Source organism: Vanessa tameamea, chromosome 29 (genome assembly GCF_037043105.1).
Source record: "Vanessa tameamea isolate UH-Manoa-2023 chromosome 29, ilVanTame1 primary haplotype, whole genome shotgun sequence".
Classification (NCBI taxonomy): Eukaryota; Metazoa; Arthropoda; class Insecta; order Lepidoptera; family Nymphalidae; genus Vanessa; species Vanessa tameamea.
The window spans coordinates 1705080-1723989 of NC_087337.1; the positions used below are offsets into that span (position 1 = coordinate 1705080).

The 18910-nt window shown below is 35.4% G+C and overlaps 2 protein-coding genes across 2 annotated transcripts in view; both read left to right on the forward strand.

Annotated features, from left to right (window-relative positions):
- The window catches only part of LOC113395897 (hemolin-like), a 284073-nt gene that overhangs the window by 202494 nt on the left and 62669 nt on the right, over positions 1-18910 (forward strand). The gene's annotated exons all lie outside the window — the stretch shown is intronic.
- LOC113395881 (transcription factor ces-2-like) lies at positions 2426-17824 on the forward strand. The gene is made up of 4 exons (XM_064219589.1): positions 2426-2537; positions 14817-14903; positions 15840-16057; positions 17678-17824. The coding sequence occupies exons 1-4, from the start codon at positions 2426-2428 to the stop codon at positions 17822-17824; spliced, it is 564 nt and encodes a 187-aa protein (XP_064075659.1).

Below are 18910 nucleotides of genomic sequence, written 5' to 3' on the forward strand. Positions count from 1 at the left end.
CATCCGAGCGAACCTCGACAATCGAACCTTTTTCAAACTTTGCGCATTTTTTTGATTTTACGTAAGAACTATCGAGACTCTTTCCCACCCCCTTGTAAGAAAACATAAGACTTGGTCGACCCCCCCCCCCTAAATCGTCTTACGTAATAAACGAATGGCCCCATTTTAAACATTACATAGATTTAATTTTGCAATTAATGTCTTTGAATGATTTTTAACTTATGAAAACAATAATATATGATTGCCTTATTACACTAGTACACATTTATTTTTATGAGCAATTGTCACTCTATAAACAGTTAAAAAGATGTTCGTTTTAATATAGTCCCATATCGGGCGCCAATAATCCTAAAATTAAATACTTTGTAAAGTAATAACAATCCGTCTTCAATTTACACAATATGATTTATTACATACAAACATAGTTTTAATTGGACGTTGTGACAACCATTATCAATTGAAGCAAGAAGTGTCCAATTTCTATAAGTTTAGAAATAATATTTAGCATTTTGCATAATTAAATAGAAACGTAGAATAAAAGGCTTACTATAAGTGGCATTGTGTATTTGCCCAGCAATTTAAAATATATATATTTTAATAAAACGGCAAATAGAGATGTGTACACTATAAAACACCCACAGCGGTAAGCGGTAATGAGTCTTCATTACCTTTTCATTACACGATGTCATAAGGACAGCTAACGTGAAAGTGTAGGCGTGGCTTATCGACCAATCAGATACGTGGAAATTATCTAATGATTACAAAACCAGCCAATGGGAGATTGGAAAATGTTATGTAAGTTTTTCTTTACTGTTATAGTTGTTTTAAGTGCGAACGTGTGAACGTGACTTTTTTGTTATTTTTTTTAATCAGTTTGATAATTTGTTAGTTAACTTTAATAAACCAGTAAAGGACAATTAATGTAACATTATCAAAATCTATTGACAATGGAGTTATCTTAAAGTATAATTTTGGACCTAATTCAGTTTAAGCCTTAGCTTCATATAAGAATTTAAAAAAAAGTTTGTATTAAAGAAATTGTTTCTATCACTTTTTCTAAAGTGTATTTTTGACGTTACTTTTGACATGCAGGTCATCTCATCCCTTTTAATTACATTTCAATGAATCTATAATATCATATTCGACGGTATTTTTTGTGTTTAGAAATCATCTTAAATAGTTTAAAATATTTTAACAGTACGCCTCATTCCTTACATAAAAAAAAATTCTAAATGCCAATTATATGATAGGCCACATAATGCTCTCGAAAAATATAACTTTTTTACTTTCCACTTCCTGACCGAGACGTTATCATTGTTAGGCAGACGTCCTGGCAAATTTTCGAATATTACAAAATTCTAAAGAAAAAAGTATTTGTCAATTTTACGGGTAGCCTTCACAAATTTTCGTTCCCTAAAAACCTGATTACTGCTAAACACTATTAAGATCAGATTTTAATAAAAAAAAAACATTTATACAAATCGTCTAAACAATTCTCACGTCATACGCTTACCAGAAAATTATCATTAATTTTAACTAATTAAGATTTCGCGATATAAAAAAATCAAAATTTAATTAATTTATTGACTTTACACACCCATGATTGAATCAACAAACTCTATATACATAAAATAAATATGACAAACGGATAGACAGACGCGAGATCCCGCACGGGATACGATTTTAAATCGAAGGTACGAAACAATCCTGTCCACAGATAAAACAATAATTACGGATATAGCTCACCTTATTATTCATACGAAACTTTTTTCTTAACGGTGCAGAAACCATCTTAGGATGTAAAAATTTGAGCACTGCACTATGTCGTAGGATAAATTAAAAAAGTATAAAATTAGGTACAATTTATTTCTAATTTTTTTTTTTAAATTATACAATATCATAGAATTTTGTGTCTGTGCCTCGGGACAATTTTTTTATTATGCATTTATGATTCGAATTTTGTATTTATAAAGTAAATCTGCTATGTACACACGCGAAGATTAGGCTACCTTTAAAATTAATAGCTAAGTACTAATACTACAACTTGTTGCTAGTATTTATAGAATCTTTAGTACTACTAACGAGTAATTTGATATTATTGATGATTCGAATTTATTTCGGCAGAACTTATTATTAATTATAATTGTGTACATTGTACGTTATAATATACATAAAAAAATTACATAAGTATAATATATATACACATATTCGATTTATAATCTGTGAAATAGACATTTTTTCATTTAACAGATATAAAATAAATATTCTTTATTCAATAAGCTCATAAAAGATTTTTTGAAACGTCATTTGAAAGGATTCAGTTGAATGTAATGTTACCACCGGTTTTTAAAGGGATTTCCATTTTGTCTAATATAAGTTTCCTTAGTCTAATCTATTTATATTGAAAAATAAAAAACTGTCAAATATGGAACATACTAATTTGCTATATGACCTCGACCCGATGTGTGGATCACAACAAAGCGCTTTAGCAGCGCTTCGACTGCTGAGAAGTTACAATCAGTTCGTAGTACCGCCTGGTAAGTGTCAAATGTCATTTAAATCTTATTGTCTGTATTTCTTAACTAATTCAAAAACATTTTTTTGGCATAGAACTATTCATAAAAACAGCTCACGTTTAGACGTGGGCTGTTTTTATGAATATACATACATATAGTCTATTCCAATAAAAGTAGGAATAAAGGTAAACAAACCTTAGATTTACGTATTTCATGCGATTTGTCTATAGCTCTAATATATTGTGCAGTACTACGATTAATATATCGCTATTTATAATACAACACTACTCCTCTGAACGACTTATATCAACTGTAATTTTATTTCCAAAGTTCCGATAACAGCTGTGTCGACATTTCAAGCGCAATTTTTTCGCAAATCCATAGTGAATATCATAGATTAATCAAGCTCTCGACCAATGTTATCGCGTCAATTCGCTGTCAAATGTTGTTTATTTGACTTTTGTCCTCTTGTGGTTGGAATAGACTAAAGGTTTACTATCGCCTAAAGTGTGTAATATTTTTTATATAGTAATTTGAAATGTGTACCTTTTTGAAATTTATAAAATAATTATAAATATATTAAATCCAATCTATTTAAACAGGAAATATTCGAAGCACTTCGTGTAGCGTTATCGAGAACACGTGACTGGTATTAACTGAGTTAGGTGTTCTATATTCAAAGTTAATAAGCAGATTAATTATCTATACTAATATTGTAAGTGCGAAAGTCTGTCTGACTGTCTGTTCGAACCGATATCTCTAAAACCATCCATCAATAAATGATTAAACTTTAACGTCATCACTGTTTTCAAAGCTCAGGACCTAGTGTCAATTTCTTTCCGTAAGATTCAATAAACAAAATGACTCATTCTTTTTTTTTTTTATGGCATTGGTTGGCGGACGAGCATATGGGCCACCTGATGGTAAGTGGTCACCACCGCCCATAGACAAAGGCGCTGTAAGAAATATTAACCATTCCTTACATCACCTATGCGCCACCAACCTTGGGAACTAAGATGTTATGTCCCTTGTGCCTGTGATTACACTGGCTCACTCACCCTTCTAATCGGAACACAACAATACAGTGTACTGTTATTTGGCGGTAGAATATCTGATGAGTGGGTGGTACCTACCCAGACGGGCTTGCACAAAGTCCTACCACCGTTTCATAGCATAATTATACCATTTTGGAAGATAAGAAAAGCATTTACGAAAACGTGATTTCTTTTTTCTCATCCTCCGAATTTTGCTGCCCTGGGCACTAGCAACGAGTATCCTTAGTGTAAATTTAGCGCTGGGCTCCATGTAATGAGAGTTTATGAATTTGGGTACATATGAAATATAATATTTACGTATTGATGATGTTGTCCTGACCGATTTTTGCCATAAACTCAAACTCAAACTCCTTTATTAAATATAGAAGCATTACACTTACTTATTGATAGTCAAATTAAACACTACCACCGGTTCGGAAAAGGAAACACCCTGACCTGAGAACCGGCGAAAGAAACTCAGCGGGTCTTTTTTTGTCAATCTAATTAAATAAATATATTGAATATCAATAGAAATAGCCAGGAGGCGATCGTTTAATTCCTAAGGTGTGCTATCAATCATAAACTTACTAATTATATAGTACCCTTTCGCACACAAGCGTTCCTTAACAATTTTTTTAAATTTGTCAACAGAAGCATTTTGAACGCTTTCTGCGATCCTGTTGTAGAACCGTATACATTGCCCCACAAGAGAGTTACTGACTCTACACAGTCGAGTAACAGGAATATCGAGTTTGTGTTTGTTCCTTTTACCAATGCTATGACAATCACTTTTTCTCATAAAATCTATACTTCTATACTAATATTATAAATGTGAAAGTAACTCTGTCTGTCTGTCTGTCTGTCTGTCGCTCTTTCACTACCAAACCAATGAACCGAATTTGATGAAATTTGGTATGAAGCAAACTTGAACTCCAAGGAAGGACACAGGCTACTGTTTTGCCTAACACATGACAACCGACCGCTAAAACGCGAGCAAAGCCGCGAGCGACCACTAGTCATTAATATTTTTCGTTACATACAAAACATTACAGTATATATGTTGAGCGGAATATATATACAGCGGCCATTCCTGAGACGAGCGAACTACGCGGGACATACCATTGTGCACAAGTCTCTTTGTAAACACAGGTCCACTTTCCATACTCCTCATTCAGTCATGAGCAGGAAATAGAGGCACGCGAGTATACACAGTTCCACTTTCGCAACGTAGCGATTTTATAATAAATATATTTTTAACAATGCCTAATTGGGAATTAAAATAATGTTTTTTTTATATGAAACTAACTGTTGCACGTGGCTTTGCTCGCGTGGATGTTGATATTACGTTAATGTAAGACCTCTTTGTATACCTCATTTCAACTTGCAACGCCTTATTCACCCCATTAGGGTTAGAATTTCCAAAATTCCTTCCTAATGTCTACTCAACCACCAATATACCAAATTTCATGGCCCTAACTTGAATAATTTACGCTCGGCGACGATGAATCAGTCAATCGGGACATATTATTCTATAAGCAAAGATATCGGTAAATCTTGTAAACAGGCTGCTCAAATAAAACAGCACTTTAAATAAATAAGTAAAATATTTTCATGTATTTGAGGTATCTATCTTTCATATCTGCGTGGACGATAAGTGGGCCTTTTATTAAGATTTCTATGAAAAAAAATAATTACAAAATCGATTTACAATCAGCTACAAAAGCGCATAAACTACAGAAAAAAAAGATAAACAATTGACAATCTCCTTCGCTTTTTAAATCAACTATTAATTCAAAAAAAAAAAAAAACTTTTATTTTTGTTCATGGCAAAAAATACGGCCCAAATGACATTTACACTTCATTAAGCTTATTAATGAGAAAAAAATAACAAAAACAAATGCAAATTACTCAAAACTTAAACTAATAACGATTCAGTCAAAGCAGACGCCACAGGGGGGACGTAATTGCACTCAATTTGTTCGACACTAACGATACGCGACGATGCCATTTTGATATTATGAAAATTCTGTCAATAATTTAAACAACAAATAAATAAGGTACGTTGTTTATTTAATTTGCAGTATTTATTTGATACAAACGTGTGGTGGAGGCACTAATTGAGAAATGTTCAGCATTATCGAATATTTTATCTATATATTAATATTATTAATGAGATAGTAACTCTGTCCGTCTGTCTGTCTGTCTATTGTATCACGGACAAACCACTGAAAAGAATGAAACCAAGGGAGGGCATACAGTTTTTATACCTAACATTTATTTATTTATAATACAAAACTGTATACATATCATTAGAGGACATTGTTGTCCTAATTCGATATTACGGCACGTTTATTAACAATATTTAAAATAAGTCTACGTTAAAAATGATATATTCCAAGTGGCTGTAGTTATGAGTACACTCAGGCTGCAACAAAACAAATCCACCCTGTCGGCTATGACGTTGAGGGTACGTAACTTGCGCGTCAGTGGCGCCTCCGTGAGCAACTTGGTTCGTCCGTTGGGCACCGCTAGCAAAGACGACCAACTCCTAAAACGCAAACGAATCCGCGGTCGACAACTAGTTACCTTAGCATCTTTGTCGACGGGTTCTCAGCTTTGACATCTATCTATACAAATATTTAATCAAGGAAGCATTACACTCATTGACTGAGAAATTCAACACTAAAACCGGTTCGGAGAGGAAAATATCCTGTGAAACCGCAATACCTGAGTTCCTTTCAGGATCTTGAAAGGAACTCAGCGAGGCTTTTGTCAGATTTTAAAATTGTTTACAAGTTATCAATATAACAAAGAAATTGTCATAAATCTTCCTTTTCATTATATTTTTAATTTAACATCAGAGGCATTTTGTACGCTTTCTGAGATCCTGTTGTAAAATCGTTTACGTTGCTCATCAAAAGAGTTACTGACTCTATGCAAAAAATCTTAGTTGTCTGTCACTTAAAGATCCTGATGGAGTAGTATTCTTCTACTCCACTGATAATCCATATGGGTCTTTAGTAAACGTAGCAGAAAAGCATATTTCAATAAACAAAAGTTAATTGTTTTAATGTTTCTAAACTATTCATCCGATTGTTTTTTTTTTAATGGAATAGGTGGCAAACGAGCAAAATGTCACCGCCTCCCATAGACATCTGCAATACCGAGGGCTTGCATGTGCGTTGCCGACATTAAACCTCTTTTCTTGAAGGTTCCCAAGTCGTATAAGTCGTATTAATTCAGAAAATCCGTCGGTTCGAGCTGGTTCCAAAGAGTGGCCTTAAAATCGCTCTGAATTTACTGATTACGACGTAATTTTTCTATGTTTTCCAGCGAAGACCTGAACGAATTTTTATCCTTCAATATAAACGCACGTAGATCCTTATTCTACTAATACGAAGTGTAGAGGGTTACTAGGAATACAAAAAGGAAGGTGTCGTGGAACCAGTTAGAAGGAAGTTGCTTTGGTTATATGTTACGTATTAAACAGACAATTAAATAAGGCAACAACGCTTGAGAATAGATGGTTAAATGACAAGAAATGAAAGAGACAGAGGAATAGAAAGAGACGAAAAGACGACTTAACATTTTTTCCTAACTTGACGATATCTGCCACAAGTTAAGAACATCGTTCCAAAAATAAAGTAAATTGAAAAGCATAGAAATCTATGGTAATTAGTAATACGCCATAGGTCAATACGATGTTATGGGGTGCGATCGTGGAGGTGAGTTATTACGACCCTTCACTATGTAGGGCTGGCGATGTTGCGAGTGTCAAGTGCACCTGACTTACTGTTTTCGCCACTTTGCTGCGAATTGGATACGGTGTTTGGCACCTATCGGTTGAGTACTTAAGACGTGACCATAATAAACAAACTTAGTTTCGAATAATGAATGCTCAATAATTAATTTTTTGTGCGCTTCTAACACATAATTCAAAACTCTTCGTTCGTTATTCAAAACGTTCGATACGCCATTTTTTGAAAATCCATAATGATTCTCATAGATTATTCAAGCTCTCGACCTTTCAGGTCAGATCTTGTTTATTTGAGTTTAGTCGTTTTGTAGTTGGAATAAACTATGTACTCATTTTTATCATGATCTCGAAACAAATTCTTGTCAACAACTCCTCTAAAACGATTTTTTTTAATTTCTTTTGGTGTGTTTGGATGGCTAAAATTGAATCCTGTAGATGATCTCACGATCGGACTCAAGTTTATCTTTCAAGAAATATGAAATACTTAAATAGAGTATTCATATCATCCGTACGAAGGAGCAGTTTGTTTAATATAAATAGTCTAATCGCCAGCCCTGTCCATGTGTGAATATTCACACGATCACAGGTGCACGCTGTTCATTGAGGAGTTTAACCCCTGCTGAACAATTTACCTTTGTACATTGTGTAATATACATTTCAAATATTGAACAAATAAATAATTTACGTTGGCCAATATACAAACAAAGCTAACAATTTTAATTTTATCAATCTCAATAGGGTATTCTACTATGTTTGAAAAAGTACTTCGAAATGTTGATTTTTCTAATAAAAAGCCACAATTATAAAATAATATTTCGGCAAAATAAAAACGGTTTTCTTGCCATAAAATTAAATTAAATTTTAAACCCGCAAAAACGCTGTCCGTTATTTTGGTGACGTCACAATGATAAAAATAACAGTTGTGTATATACGACTAGCACTCATTCAACGTTAACAGCTATAAATATTTGGTGTTTTTTGGGAAAATAGTTTATTACAATCGCTGTCGTTAGTGTTTAATGTACAGATACTAGCATTAAAACTCCAGAAAAGTTGTTTATCAAAGTGCCAGACGATATTGAAATGACAGTTTTTGCCTATCTGACGCCACACCATGGCGGCTCGTGTTCTAGATCACCTGACACAGACTATAAATTACGACTTTTAATTTTAATATAATAATACGCTGTTATGACTCAAAATCAAAATATTTCAGTATGTATCTACATAATATATTTTAATATTTATCAAATTTCACAATTTATTTTTCTCTACCGAAAGTACCCTATCGTGTCTATTTACGTTTAACAAAAATATGAAATTGTCACGTCCAAATTAAAAGCTCGTGACACCGCGAAGCGTCAAGCAGACCGAGGGACTATTTTTTTTTTCAACAATTTGTGAAGGCGTTAGTGAGTTCATCAATCACACTCACTTTCACTTTTTTTTCACTCGGGATAAAAACGATTGATCTGTCTATCTCAAAACAGATTTTGAAAATTTGCTTGACCGGAATGAATTCAGGCGCAGGACCAACGACTTTACTTTAACGTGCTATCCGAGGCACGGGAATGTACACACTTCCAACTTCCAGATACCGGCCTGTTACTGTTCTATCCTGGGGTTCGAAACCCAGTTTTTTTAATGTAATAAATAGGTGGACCAGCAAAATATGGGCCAATTGTTCTTAAATGGTCACCACCGCTCATAGAAATTGGCGCTGTTAGAAATATTTACCATCCCTAACTTCGCCAATGCGCCACCAACCTTGGAAACTAAGATGTCATGTCCCTTGTGCCTGTAGTTACACTGGCTCAACCTTCAAACCGGAACACAACAATACTGAGCACTGCTGTTTGGCGGTAGAATATCTAATGAGTGGGTGGTACTACCCAGACGGGCTTGCAGAAAGCCCTAACACCAAGTAAGTATTTACATCTACACTAGATCGACGACGCAAATACTAAGCGCGGCCTTAAAAACTTTTTTTTATTGTTTAAATTCTAACATTATGAGTGGGTTATCGTTGCCATTAAATCTTCGTCACATGTTTTTACCACAGAGTACGAGATGATTTATAAATAAATATAAATATAAATATTGGACAACATCACATACATTACTCTGACCCCAATGTAAGTAGCTAAAGCACTTGCGTTATGGAAAATCAGAAGTAACGACGGCACCACAAACACCCAGACCCGAGACAACATAGAAAACTAATGAACTTTTTCTACATCGACTCGGAGTGGCGTACCCATGAAAACCGGTGTACACACTACTCGACCACGGAGGTCGTCAATCTTAAACGTGGAGGACAAATATTGTCGTCAACGATTATCAGTGTGCACCGCCGTTTAAAGGGTCGCTTGGTCGTGATCCGACAGCTGCTTTTATTATTCATACGTACAATCGCAAAGAAAAGTGCTCATCGTTATAATTTATTTACAAGTAGAATACTAGCAACGCTCCAAATTACGACCTCCGTGGTCGAGTAGTGTGTGGTGTTTTCATGGGTACGCCACTCCGAGTTCAGGCCGAGTCGATGTAGGAAAATTTCATTAGTTTTCTATGTTGTCTTGGGTCTGGGTGTACGTGGTACCGTCGTTACTTCTGATTTTCCATAACACAAGTGCTTTAGCTACTTACATTGGGATCAGAGTAATGTATGTGATGTTGTCCAATTAAGAAATTACTAATATTCCTATTTACCCCTCGGTTTAAGCTTATCACTTGTGTTAGGAGTGGGGACGGCAACAGCCCAAGGGGTCGGGATGGATCCTGCGACTTTTACATCGCTAGACGGCCCTGAACCATTGCGCTGTTGATTCTAAACGAGTTTATCCGATTGTTATAACACTTTGGTGTGTCCCTTCAATATATAAGTTTTATGTAAATCTTCGTCCTAACAGTGCAAAGTCAGGCCGCGCAGCTAGTTATTAAATAAAAAAAATTAAAGTAAAATTAAAAAAACAACCGTATTTCAGCCTTTTGTTTTACAAATAACGATGCGGTTTGAATACGGGTAGGTTTCCTTAAGATGAAAGCTGAGCACGCGCCACTTATTTTTCATATTGTTTAGTATTTATAATTCATCTCGTACTTCACAGTGAAGGAATACATTCAGAGGAAATCTGCCATATATATATGTATTTACCCAAACTGTAGCCATCGGGATTAACCCCAAGCCCACCCTCTAAAAGAGAGAAGGCGTGAGTCCAGTACAGAACATCTTATTTTTTAGTTATTTATTGAAAAAGTTACACATTCAACTTATCACTAAACACTTAAAATTAACAACTGATGTAAAGGCGTAAACAACATTAACCTTCAAAAAGAAAAACATAACTTAAATATATCACTTATGAGGTATGAGATCGAACTACGAGATCTTTGGAATTTTAGTTTTGTAAGTCAAAGTCAATAGGTCAACTCCAATCAAATCAAAATATACTTTATTCGAGTAGGCTTTTACAAGCACTTTTGAATCGTCATTTAACAAACTATTTTTAAGTAAAGCTACCACCGGTTCGGAATGTAGATTCTACCGAGAAGAACCGGCAAGAAGCTCAGTAGTTACTCTTTTTCAACATCTAAAAATACAGTCATGTTAGTTAAATGCAATTATATATGTATGTCATGTCTCCTGCCTGGAAGTCAACGAGCATTAACTCCACGCTTTTTTATCATCAATATAATCTTGTATCGAATAATATGCCTTCCTAACTATCGAATCAGATCTATTTTTGAATATTGGCAGCTTGTTAATAAATTATCAGAATGTATTTTTAAGATGCGCGCGCAGTGATATGAATACTACTGCGTGAAGTTGCACGCAAAACCGCCAATTAATTGTCATGTCGCAAGTAGACAACTTCACACCTCATCTTATTTTAAAAAAATTATCTTATTTAATTAAAAAAAAGGAGAAATTACATTTATCATAATAATAATAACAATTTCATTATTGTCATCCTGTAAAAATAATCAATTCATAATTTTTAAATCTCATATTAAAAATAATTAATATTTAAACGCTGATTTTCACAGATAAAATACATTTACTAAAACTCCGTAGTAAATAAAACGGTATATTCACGATTAAGACATTAAAATCATCATATATAATACTATCTGAACCTGCGGCTTCACCCGCGCGAAATTTATAAAACACAAACTTCCAACCCCCATTTCACCCCCTTGGGGTCGCGTTTCGTGAAATTCGTTCTTAATATATATCTACGTCCTCTAACCTACCAAATTTCAAGTTTGTACGTGCTATAGTTTTATAGTTGATGAGATTTCGTGATTAATCAGTAAATGGTATTTCGATTTTATATATATAGATAAATGATATGAGCCGAGATGGCCCAGTGGTTAGAACGCGTGCATCTTAACCGATGATTTCGGGTTCAAACCCAGGCAAGCACCACTGAATTTTCATGTGCTTAATTTGTGTTTATAATTCATCTCGTACTCGGCGGTGAAGGAAAACATCGTGAGGAATCCTGCATGTGTCTAATTTCAACGAAATTCTGCCACACGTGTATTCCGCCAACCCGCATTGGAGCAGCGTGGTGGAATATGCTCCAAACCGTCTCCTCAAAGGGAGAGGAGGCCTTTAGCCCAGCAGTGGGAAAATTTACAGGCCGCTAACGCTAAAAAAAAATGCTAAACACATAGATAAAACAAGTTAAAACTAATAAAACACAGACAATTATTTAAGACACTTCTTTACGCAAATGTACACGGTTAGGGGATTGCACACCTGCTGGTGATGTTACGCGTAACTACATATTATAACAACCGACGGACGTCATTAAAATCGATCAATGCAAATACGAAAAAATGCCGGAACGAACAATAGCATTTATGTTTACAAACAAGGAACTGATTATTCAGTCGAGATTTCACTTCGTGTCTCACACGTGAACAGTTGACAATCGACCTACAGTTATACGTCATCCTAATACGCGTGTCTTATAGGCAATTTAGATTTAAAGTCAAATCAGAATATATATTTTTTTAATATAGGCTCGTTAAACTTGCAATTTTTTATTGATCAAAAATCTACCACCGGTTCGGAAATAAACACCTCGGATCTGAGAACTGGCGAGAGAAACTCAGCGGGATTTTTTAAAACACTTATTTAAGATTTACGTCATTGCAATAACATTTTTAATTTAAATAGTCTGAGGGCGATTACTTTATTCCCAAAATGTGCAATCGTCTAAGATTAAATTAGTTCTGTAATATTCTTTAAATAACACACAAAAGCACCTTAAATATTTAAAACAGACCAGCAAATGGACCACCTGATGGTAAGTGGTAACCATTTCCCATAGACAAACGCGCTCTAAGAAATATTAACCATTCCTTACAACGCCAATGCGCCACCAACCTTGGGAACTAAGATGTTATGTCCCTTGTGCCTGTAGTTACACTGGCTCAACCTTCAAACCGCAACACAACAATACTGAGTACTGCTGTTTGGCGTTAGAATATCTGATGAGTGGGTGGTACCTACACAAACGAGCTTGCACAAAGCCCTACCACCAAGTGAAAATAGAGAGCGGCGGAGAAGAGGAGGCCTGAGGATATAAAACAGCGTCACGCAATTCACGGCGTACGAGTCAATTCTATCCATTTAACAATGATAATTATGTTATTATTTGAGTCCCTCGTTGGTCTAGTGGCTAGTTATAAGATTCGGGGGTTCTATTCTCAGTAGCAACCAGCAGTCTGGAAATTGGACGAGTGTGAACTCCCGTTCCCTGAGAGGACGTAAAGCTGTTGGTCCTGTGGCTGAACCCTTTAGCGATAGTGTCAGATGTGTCGTCTCAGTCACACATGTGCACTGTAACTTGTCCTGCGTATTTGACTAGTTCCCTTTGAGTTTAGTCGCCGTGGTGGAGATCAGTCAGGATGACATCCGATAACCAAAAGAATAATTTAAAAAATTGTCACTAAGTTACTCATATGTTTTTTTGTCAAATTTATTGTCAATACAAATACCTAGTTACGGAAACCTAATCCCACAAATATGCTGACGTACCAAACTGATGGAAGATTCCCAGGCCACCTCAAGACTTTCCCGTATTGGCCGAGTTCCCCGTATTAGCCTTTCAATGCCCCAATTGTTTTAATTACTAATTTCATTACATGTAACATTATTTTAATCACTCTTTATTCCTACTTCGTGTAAAGCAGTCGTTAGTTATAAGACAATTATTGTATTAATATAATCTTATATATTAATAACGTAAGACGATTTTTGTGCCAGTGACAGCTGAATAAAATGAATTGGTTATGGTCTCATCTTGAAGAGTTCCATCCGTAGATGTGCAGAAAATTAAAGACGACTCTTGATGGCATTTTACTAAATTGTTACGAATTAACAAAGTATTTCTTTTAAAAAAAGGTACTGGATAGTTAGAGAAAGGTGAGGGAAGAAAAAAATGAAAAACGTAAACAAAATTAAAGTAAATTGATTTCGACAAACTCCAATTCTAACCGAAATAATGTATACAATTTGATTTAAAAAAAAAAAAATTTGAAAGACGTCTCATCATTTTAGCGCCAAATGCAGACGAGTGACTTGCAGTTTACAATGAAATGAAATCAAAACAAAAATTTGTCATAGATATCGAAATCCATAAAAAAATATTTTGAATAAACGCGAAATTTCACAGGGGGACACACCAGTATTAATAATTAATTGATAATTATTCGGTACTCTTTCGACCTCATGACCGCTGCAAACGTAATTATTTTAACCTGGCTTTGTGTCTTTAAGGGTTCATACAGTACCCTGCAACAGTTCATTGATCGGTGGCTACACAGAGACTCCAAGTTTTAAGAACCGATTATTAGCCAATGCGGAGAGACTCCAAGTTCTATGAACCGATTATCAGCCAATGCGGAGAGACTCCAAGTTTTAAGAACCGATTATTAGCCAATGCGGAGAGACTCCAAGTTCTATGAACCGATTATCAGCCAATGCGGAGAGACTCCAAGTTCTATGAACCGATTATCAGCCACTGCGGAGAGACTCCAAGTCGTATGAACCGATTATTAGCCAATGCGGAGAGACTCCAAGTTCTATGAACCGATTATCAGCCACTGCGGAGAGACTCCAAGTTCTATGAACCGATTATCAGCCAATGCGGAGAGACTCCAAGTTCTATGAACCGATTATCAGCCACTGCGGAGAGACTCCAAGTCGTATGAACCGATTATTAGCCACTGCGAAGGGACTTCAAGTTCTATGAACCGATTATTAGCCAATGCGGAGAGACTCCAAGTCCTATGAACCGATTATCAGCCACTGCGGAGAGACTCCAAGTCGTATGAACCGATTATTAGCCACTGCGAAGGGACTTCAAGTTCTATGAACCGATATTTAGCCAACGCGGAGAGCTCCAAGTTGCTAGTATTCTGTAAACCGATTATCCGGCGGTTGTAACTCAATTTGCTAATAATTCCACTAATGTCTTAACTGTTCCACAGATGGACGCGGTGTGGTACCTCTGTTGGGGACCATACCTGCGCCGTGTTTACCATCGTACTGCCAGCATCTACCGTTATGCTCACCAAGTATGTACAACATTGTTAATACTCAATAATATACTTTGTAAAACAATATAATATGTATAACATAACATAAACATACATAAACAGCCTGTAAATTTCCCACTGCTGGGCTAACGCCTCCTCTCCCTTTGAGGAGAAGGTATGGAGCATATTCCACCACGCTGCTCCAATGCGGGTTGGTGGAATACACATGTGGCAGAATTTCGTTGAAATTAGACACATGCAGGTTTCCTCACGATGTTTTCCTTCACCGCCGAGCACGAGATGAATTATAAACACAAATTAAGCACATGAAAATTCAGTGGTGCCTGCCTGGGTTTCAACCCGAAATCATCGGTTAAGATGCACGCGTTCTAACCACTGGGCCATGTCGGCTCAAATATGTATAAATATATTAAGGTATATAACAGCAGTAATAAAATGCATTAATACATTAATAAAAAAGCATATTATTCAATACAAGATTATGTATACGATAAAAAAGCCTGGAGCTAATACTTGATGACTTCCAGGCAGTATATATTATATACATATATAATTGTATTTAACTAACATAACTTTGTATTTTACATGTTGAAAAAGAGTAACTACTGAGTTTCTTGCCGGTTCTTCTCAGTAGAATCTACATTAGTACGTTCCTACGTTTGTTAAATGGCGATTCAAGAGTGATTGTAAAAGCCTATTAGAATAAAGTATATTTTGATTTTGATTTTGCACTCCATATGAAAAATATATAATATATAAAATACCTTAATTATATACATATAAAAATTAAAAGTACAAATCATGACCGCGGGGAATGCCATGAATGCTAGCAACGTTTCCCCTTTGAATCGCAATTCCGATCCTATGAGCGAAAAATGAACCAGCCCTTCGTCAGCAGTAAAAGCAATATATTTAAATAAATCACAATATAATATATTATTTATGATTTCCTAGTATCAACGTCAAATGTGTCCTCAACGTTATGTGACATGGAGTCACGGAGACGAGGTGAAAAGAGGCCGATACCAGCCGAACTCAAGGACGAGAAGTATTTCGAGAGACGCAGGCGGAACAACCAAGCCGCTAAGAAGTCCAGGGACGCTAGACGGATGAGAGAGGACCAGGTTAATGACTCTTATATAAACAATAACATTAAAAGTAACCGAAGTAAAGTTACAGTATTTCTTCTTTGAAACATTTTATATAATTTCAAAAGTTGTTTTCGACATACTCCTTTAAAAGAGGAAGATCGACGGGCGCTAGGATGGCAAAATTTGGCTGGTGACCTTATTTTAGTAGTCTGTAAAATCACATTTTTCTGAAAAGTGACCATAACACCTAGCAAAAAAAAACGACTTAGCTGAAATCTTAAATAAAAAAATTTTCATATAAAAATCATTGGACTCCATTGGACTCCAAAACTACGAAAGCTTGTGTATTAGGACCAGTGCCTTCCTAAGCATTGTTTCATTATAATGGAGCCTTAACAGCACTTTAACAAATTATTTTGTATATAATTTTGAGTTTTCTAATATGATACATCTGTAGGAATTGCATTCTACATTATTGTTCATACATGCGTCGACGTCCAGAGACGCGCTCCTACTAAATTAAAAACCAAATTCGGGAGCTATTTATACTACGCGAAAATCGGCAAGCGCATACGGCGCTTACCCAGCGCGCTCTATCGGATTTTCGTGTCAACACACGAAATGAACATACGAAATTGCGGCGTCGTCATTGGTCAAAAAATCGAACATTTAATTCGTAGTTTAATTTCCAAAATATTTTCAATTGTAATGTATAACTTTTAATTGGCTGAATCATAATTTTTATCATTGTAAATTGTGCAAACTTTCTATTGGTAGAAAAGTAAGCGTTTTCTTTGGACGAAAGAATTTGTGAATATGCACTGTAATTATTTCATTGGATAATATTATTCCTAGTTTTTGTATATATATCGGCACATTTTTGAAATAAAACCATTCCGATCCGACCAGCAAGAAAGTGTTCTTTTACTCAAGAAATATCTACGAATAGTAACAACAAGTAAGCTAGGGACCAGTACCCCTCGCATTCTTACCTGGTACTTACATCCTACTTACCTCAGATATTCTACCGCCAAACAGTAGTATTAAATATTGCTGTGTTCCGATTTGAAGGGTGATTGGGCCAGTGTAGCCATCACAAGGGACTTACCATCTTAGTTCCCAAGTTGGGTGGCCTATTGGCGATGTAAGGATTTTTTTTTTCTAAAGCGCCATTGTCTACGAGCGGTGGTGACCACTTATCATCAAGAAGCCCATTTACTATTCCTAATATTATTAAAAAAAAAACACATATTAATATTAGTTAAGATAATTCTAATTTTATAAAATTAAACAAAACGCAGATGTAGCGTACGGAACATTATAATCAAGCAACAAAAGCTTGATGTGCGTTTTGTAATTAACAATTTGTTAATACGTCAAAAATTAATAATTAAAATGTCAATTTTGACAGTTAAAAAAAAGACGCGTCATTTCGTACTATAGGCAATTTGTATCCACTTTTGTTGATTCACCAATGATCCTCGCGCTCTATGTGCCTTTCAAAAGACCCGTCGCCACTCGTCAGTATAATGAAAACGTCTATGACCATCGGTGAGGCGCGCAGAAGGTCTTTTAAAAATCTTTTCCGCGGGAATGTGGATCACCAGAACTGTTTGCACCCGGCCGATTGTTGCGTTGCGGAGTTGCTGTCTTTTGTTTTATAATCTGATGGATTACTGTTTCAATAAACATTTATTTCAGATAGCGTGGCGTGCCTGCCTGCTCGAACAAGAAAACGCCTCATTAAGGGCTCACATAAATGCGTTAAGACAAGAAACGATCACTCTGCGAGCGTTACTCGCGGCCAGGGATGAAACGACAGTGCCTTCATCGACTACCAAAGATTAACCTCAAATCTATGGTCAATACTAATAATAGAAACGAACATAGACAACTTTGACCTTGAATTCACGTGACATCACTGATCGAGATTTAAATTATATGTGTTTGTTGTCGGAACTTTGGAAGTAATATTAAAATAAATATAAGTAGCTAAGTGCAATAGTGTTGTATTATATATAAAGATATATTGGTCGAGAACTGTTTGTAGCGTAATATAGCAGAGCTATTAATATCTGAACGTATGGTTTATTTATCTCCTGAGATATCTTGTAAGTACGAGCGTCGATAAATGTTTTTATTAGGTATATATTAGGCATGTTATAATTTTATAAAGCAACGCCATCTACCGTCGACTAGCGGATAACGAACACAGTTGTCGGTTCCTTCTGAACGTATAGGGAACTGCTACTGTCACCGGACATCCTGGAATAGACAATCACCCAATTTCACAACACAACTGGGCCAGTTAGGTCCTGTCCGTACAAAACAATTGACACGGTAGCCGAGGCAACCTCGAGACACGTACCCAGCCTAAACTAAGCAAGAGAAGAAGACCCCATTGCTGGTTCTGAGTGAGGCCTTGCAATTTTGCTCTTACATGGATAGAAGTACCTACTCGTCCCTATTTATCAAAGACAACTAAAATGCCTTCAAGGAAGCATCGTTCACCTTGTAAACTGAATATGAGACATCTTCTTGTGTTTTTGCTAAACACATGCACAAGTTTACGTTTTAAAACAGTTCTTCAGAAAAAGTATATATACAGCGATAGATATCTAACAAAGGTCATTAATTATTATTAGATTGAGTCCGCATTGTATTATTTATTGTATTGTTGATCGAAGGCCGCACTACAAAAATCCCAATCGCGAAGAGTAAACTTAATGAAGTATCAAATTAGTATATGTCGATATGGGTAAATATAAGTATAATTCTTGTAATTCACTACTGATAGATATTTTATAAAAAAGTAAAGAATCATATAAAATAATTCATTATCAGGATTATGAATTTCATTAATATTAAATAACTGTACGAAAACATTATCAGTATTATTTTCTATATCGTTAAATTTTATAAGATATATTTCAT

Excerpts from the sequence above, each read along its gene's own strand:
- LOC113395881 (XM_064219589.1), top strand. The coding sequence starts at position 2,426 with ATGGAACATACTAATTTGCTATATGACCTCGACCCGATGTGTGGATCA. Across the intron at positions 14,904-15,839 it reads TCTACCGTTATGCTCACCAA|TATCAACGTCAAATGTGTCC; the intron begins GTATGTACAACA and ends ATGATTTCCTAG. Across the intron at positions 16,058-17,677 it reads TTAAAAGTAACCGAAGTAAA|ATAGCGTGGCGTGCCTGCCT; the intron begins GTTACAGTATTT and ends CATTTATTTCAG.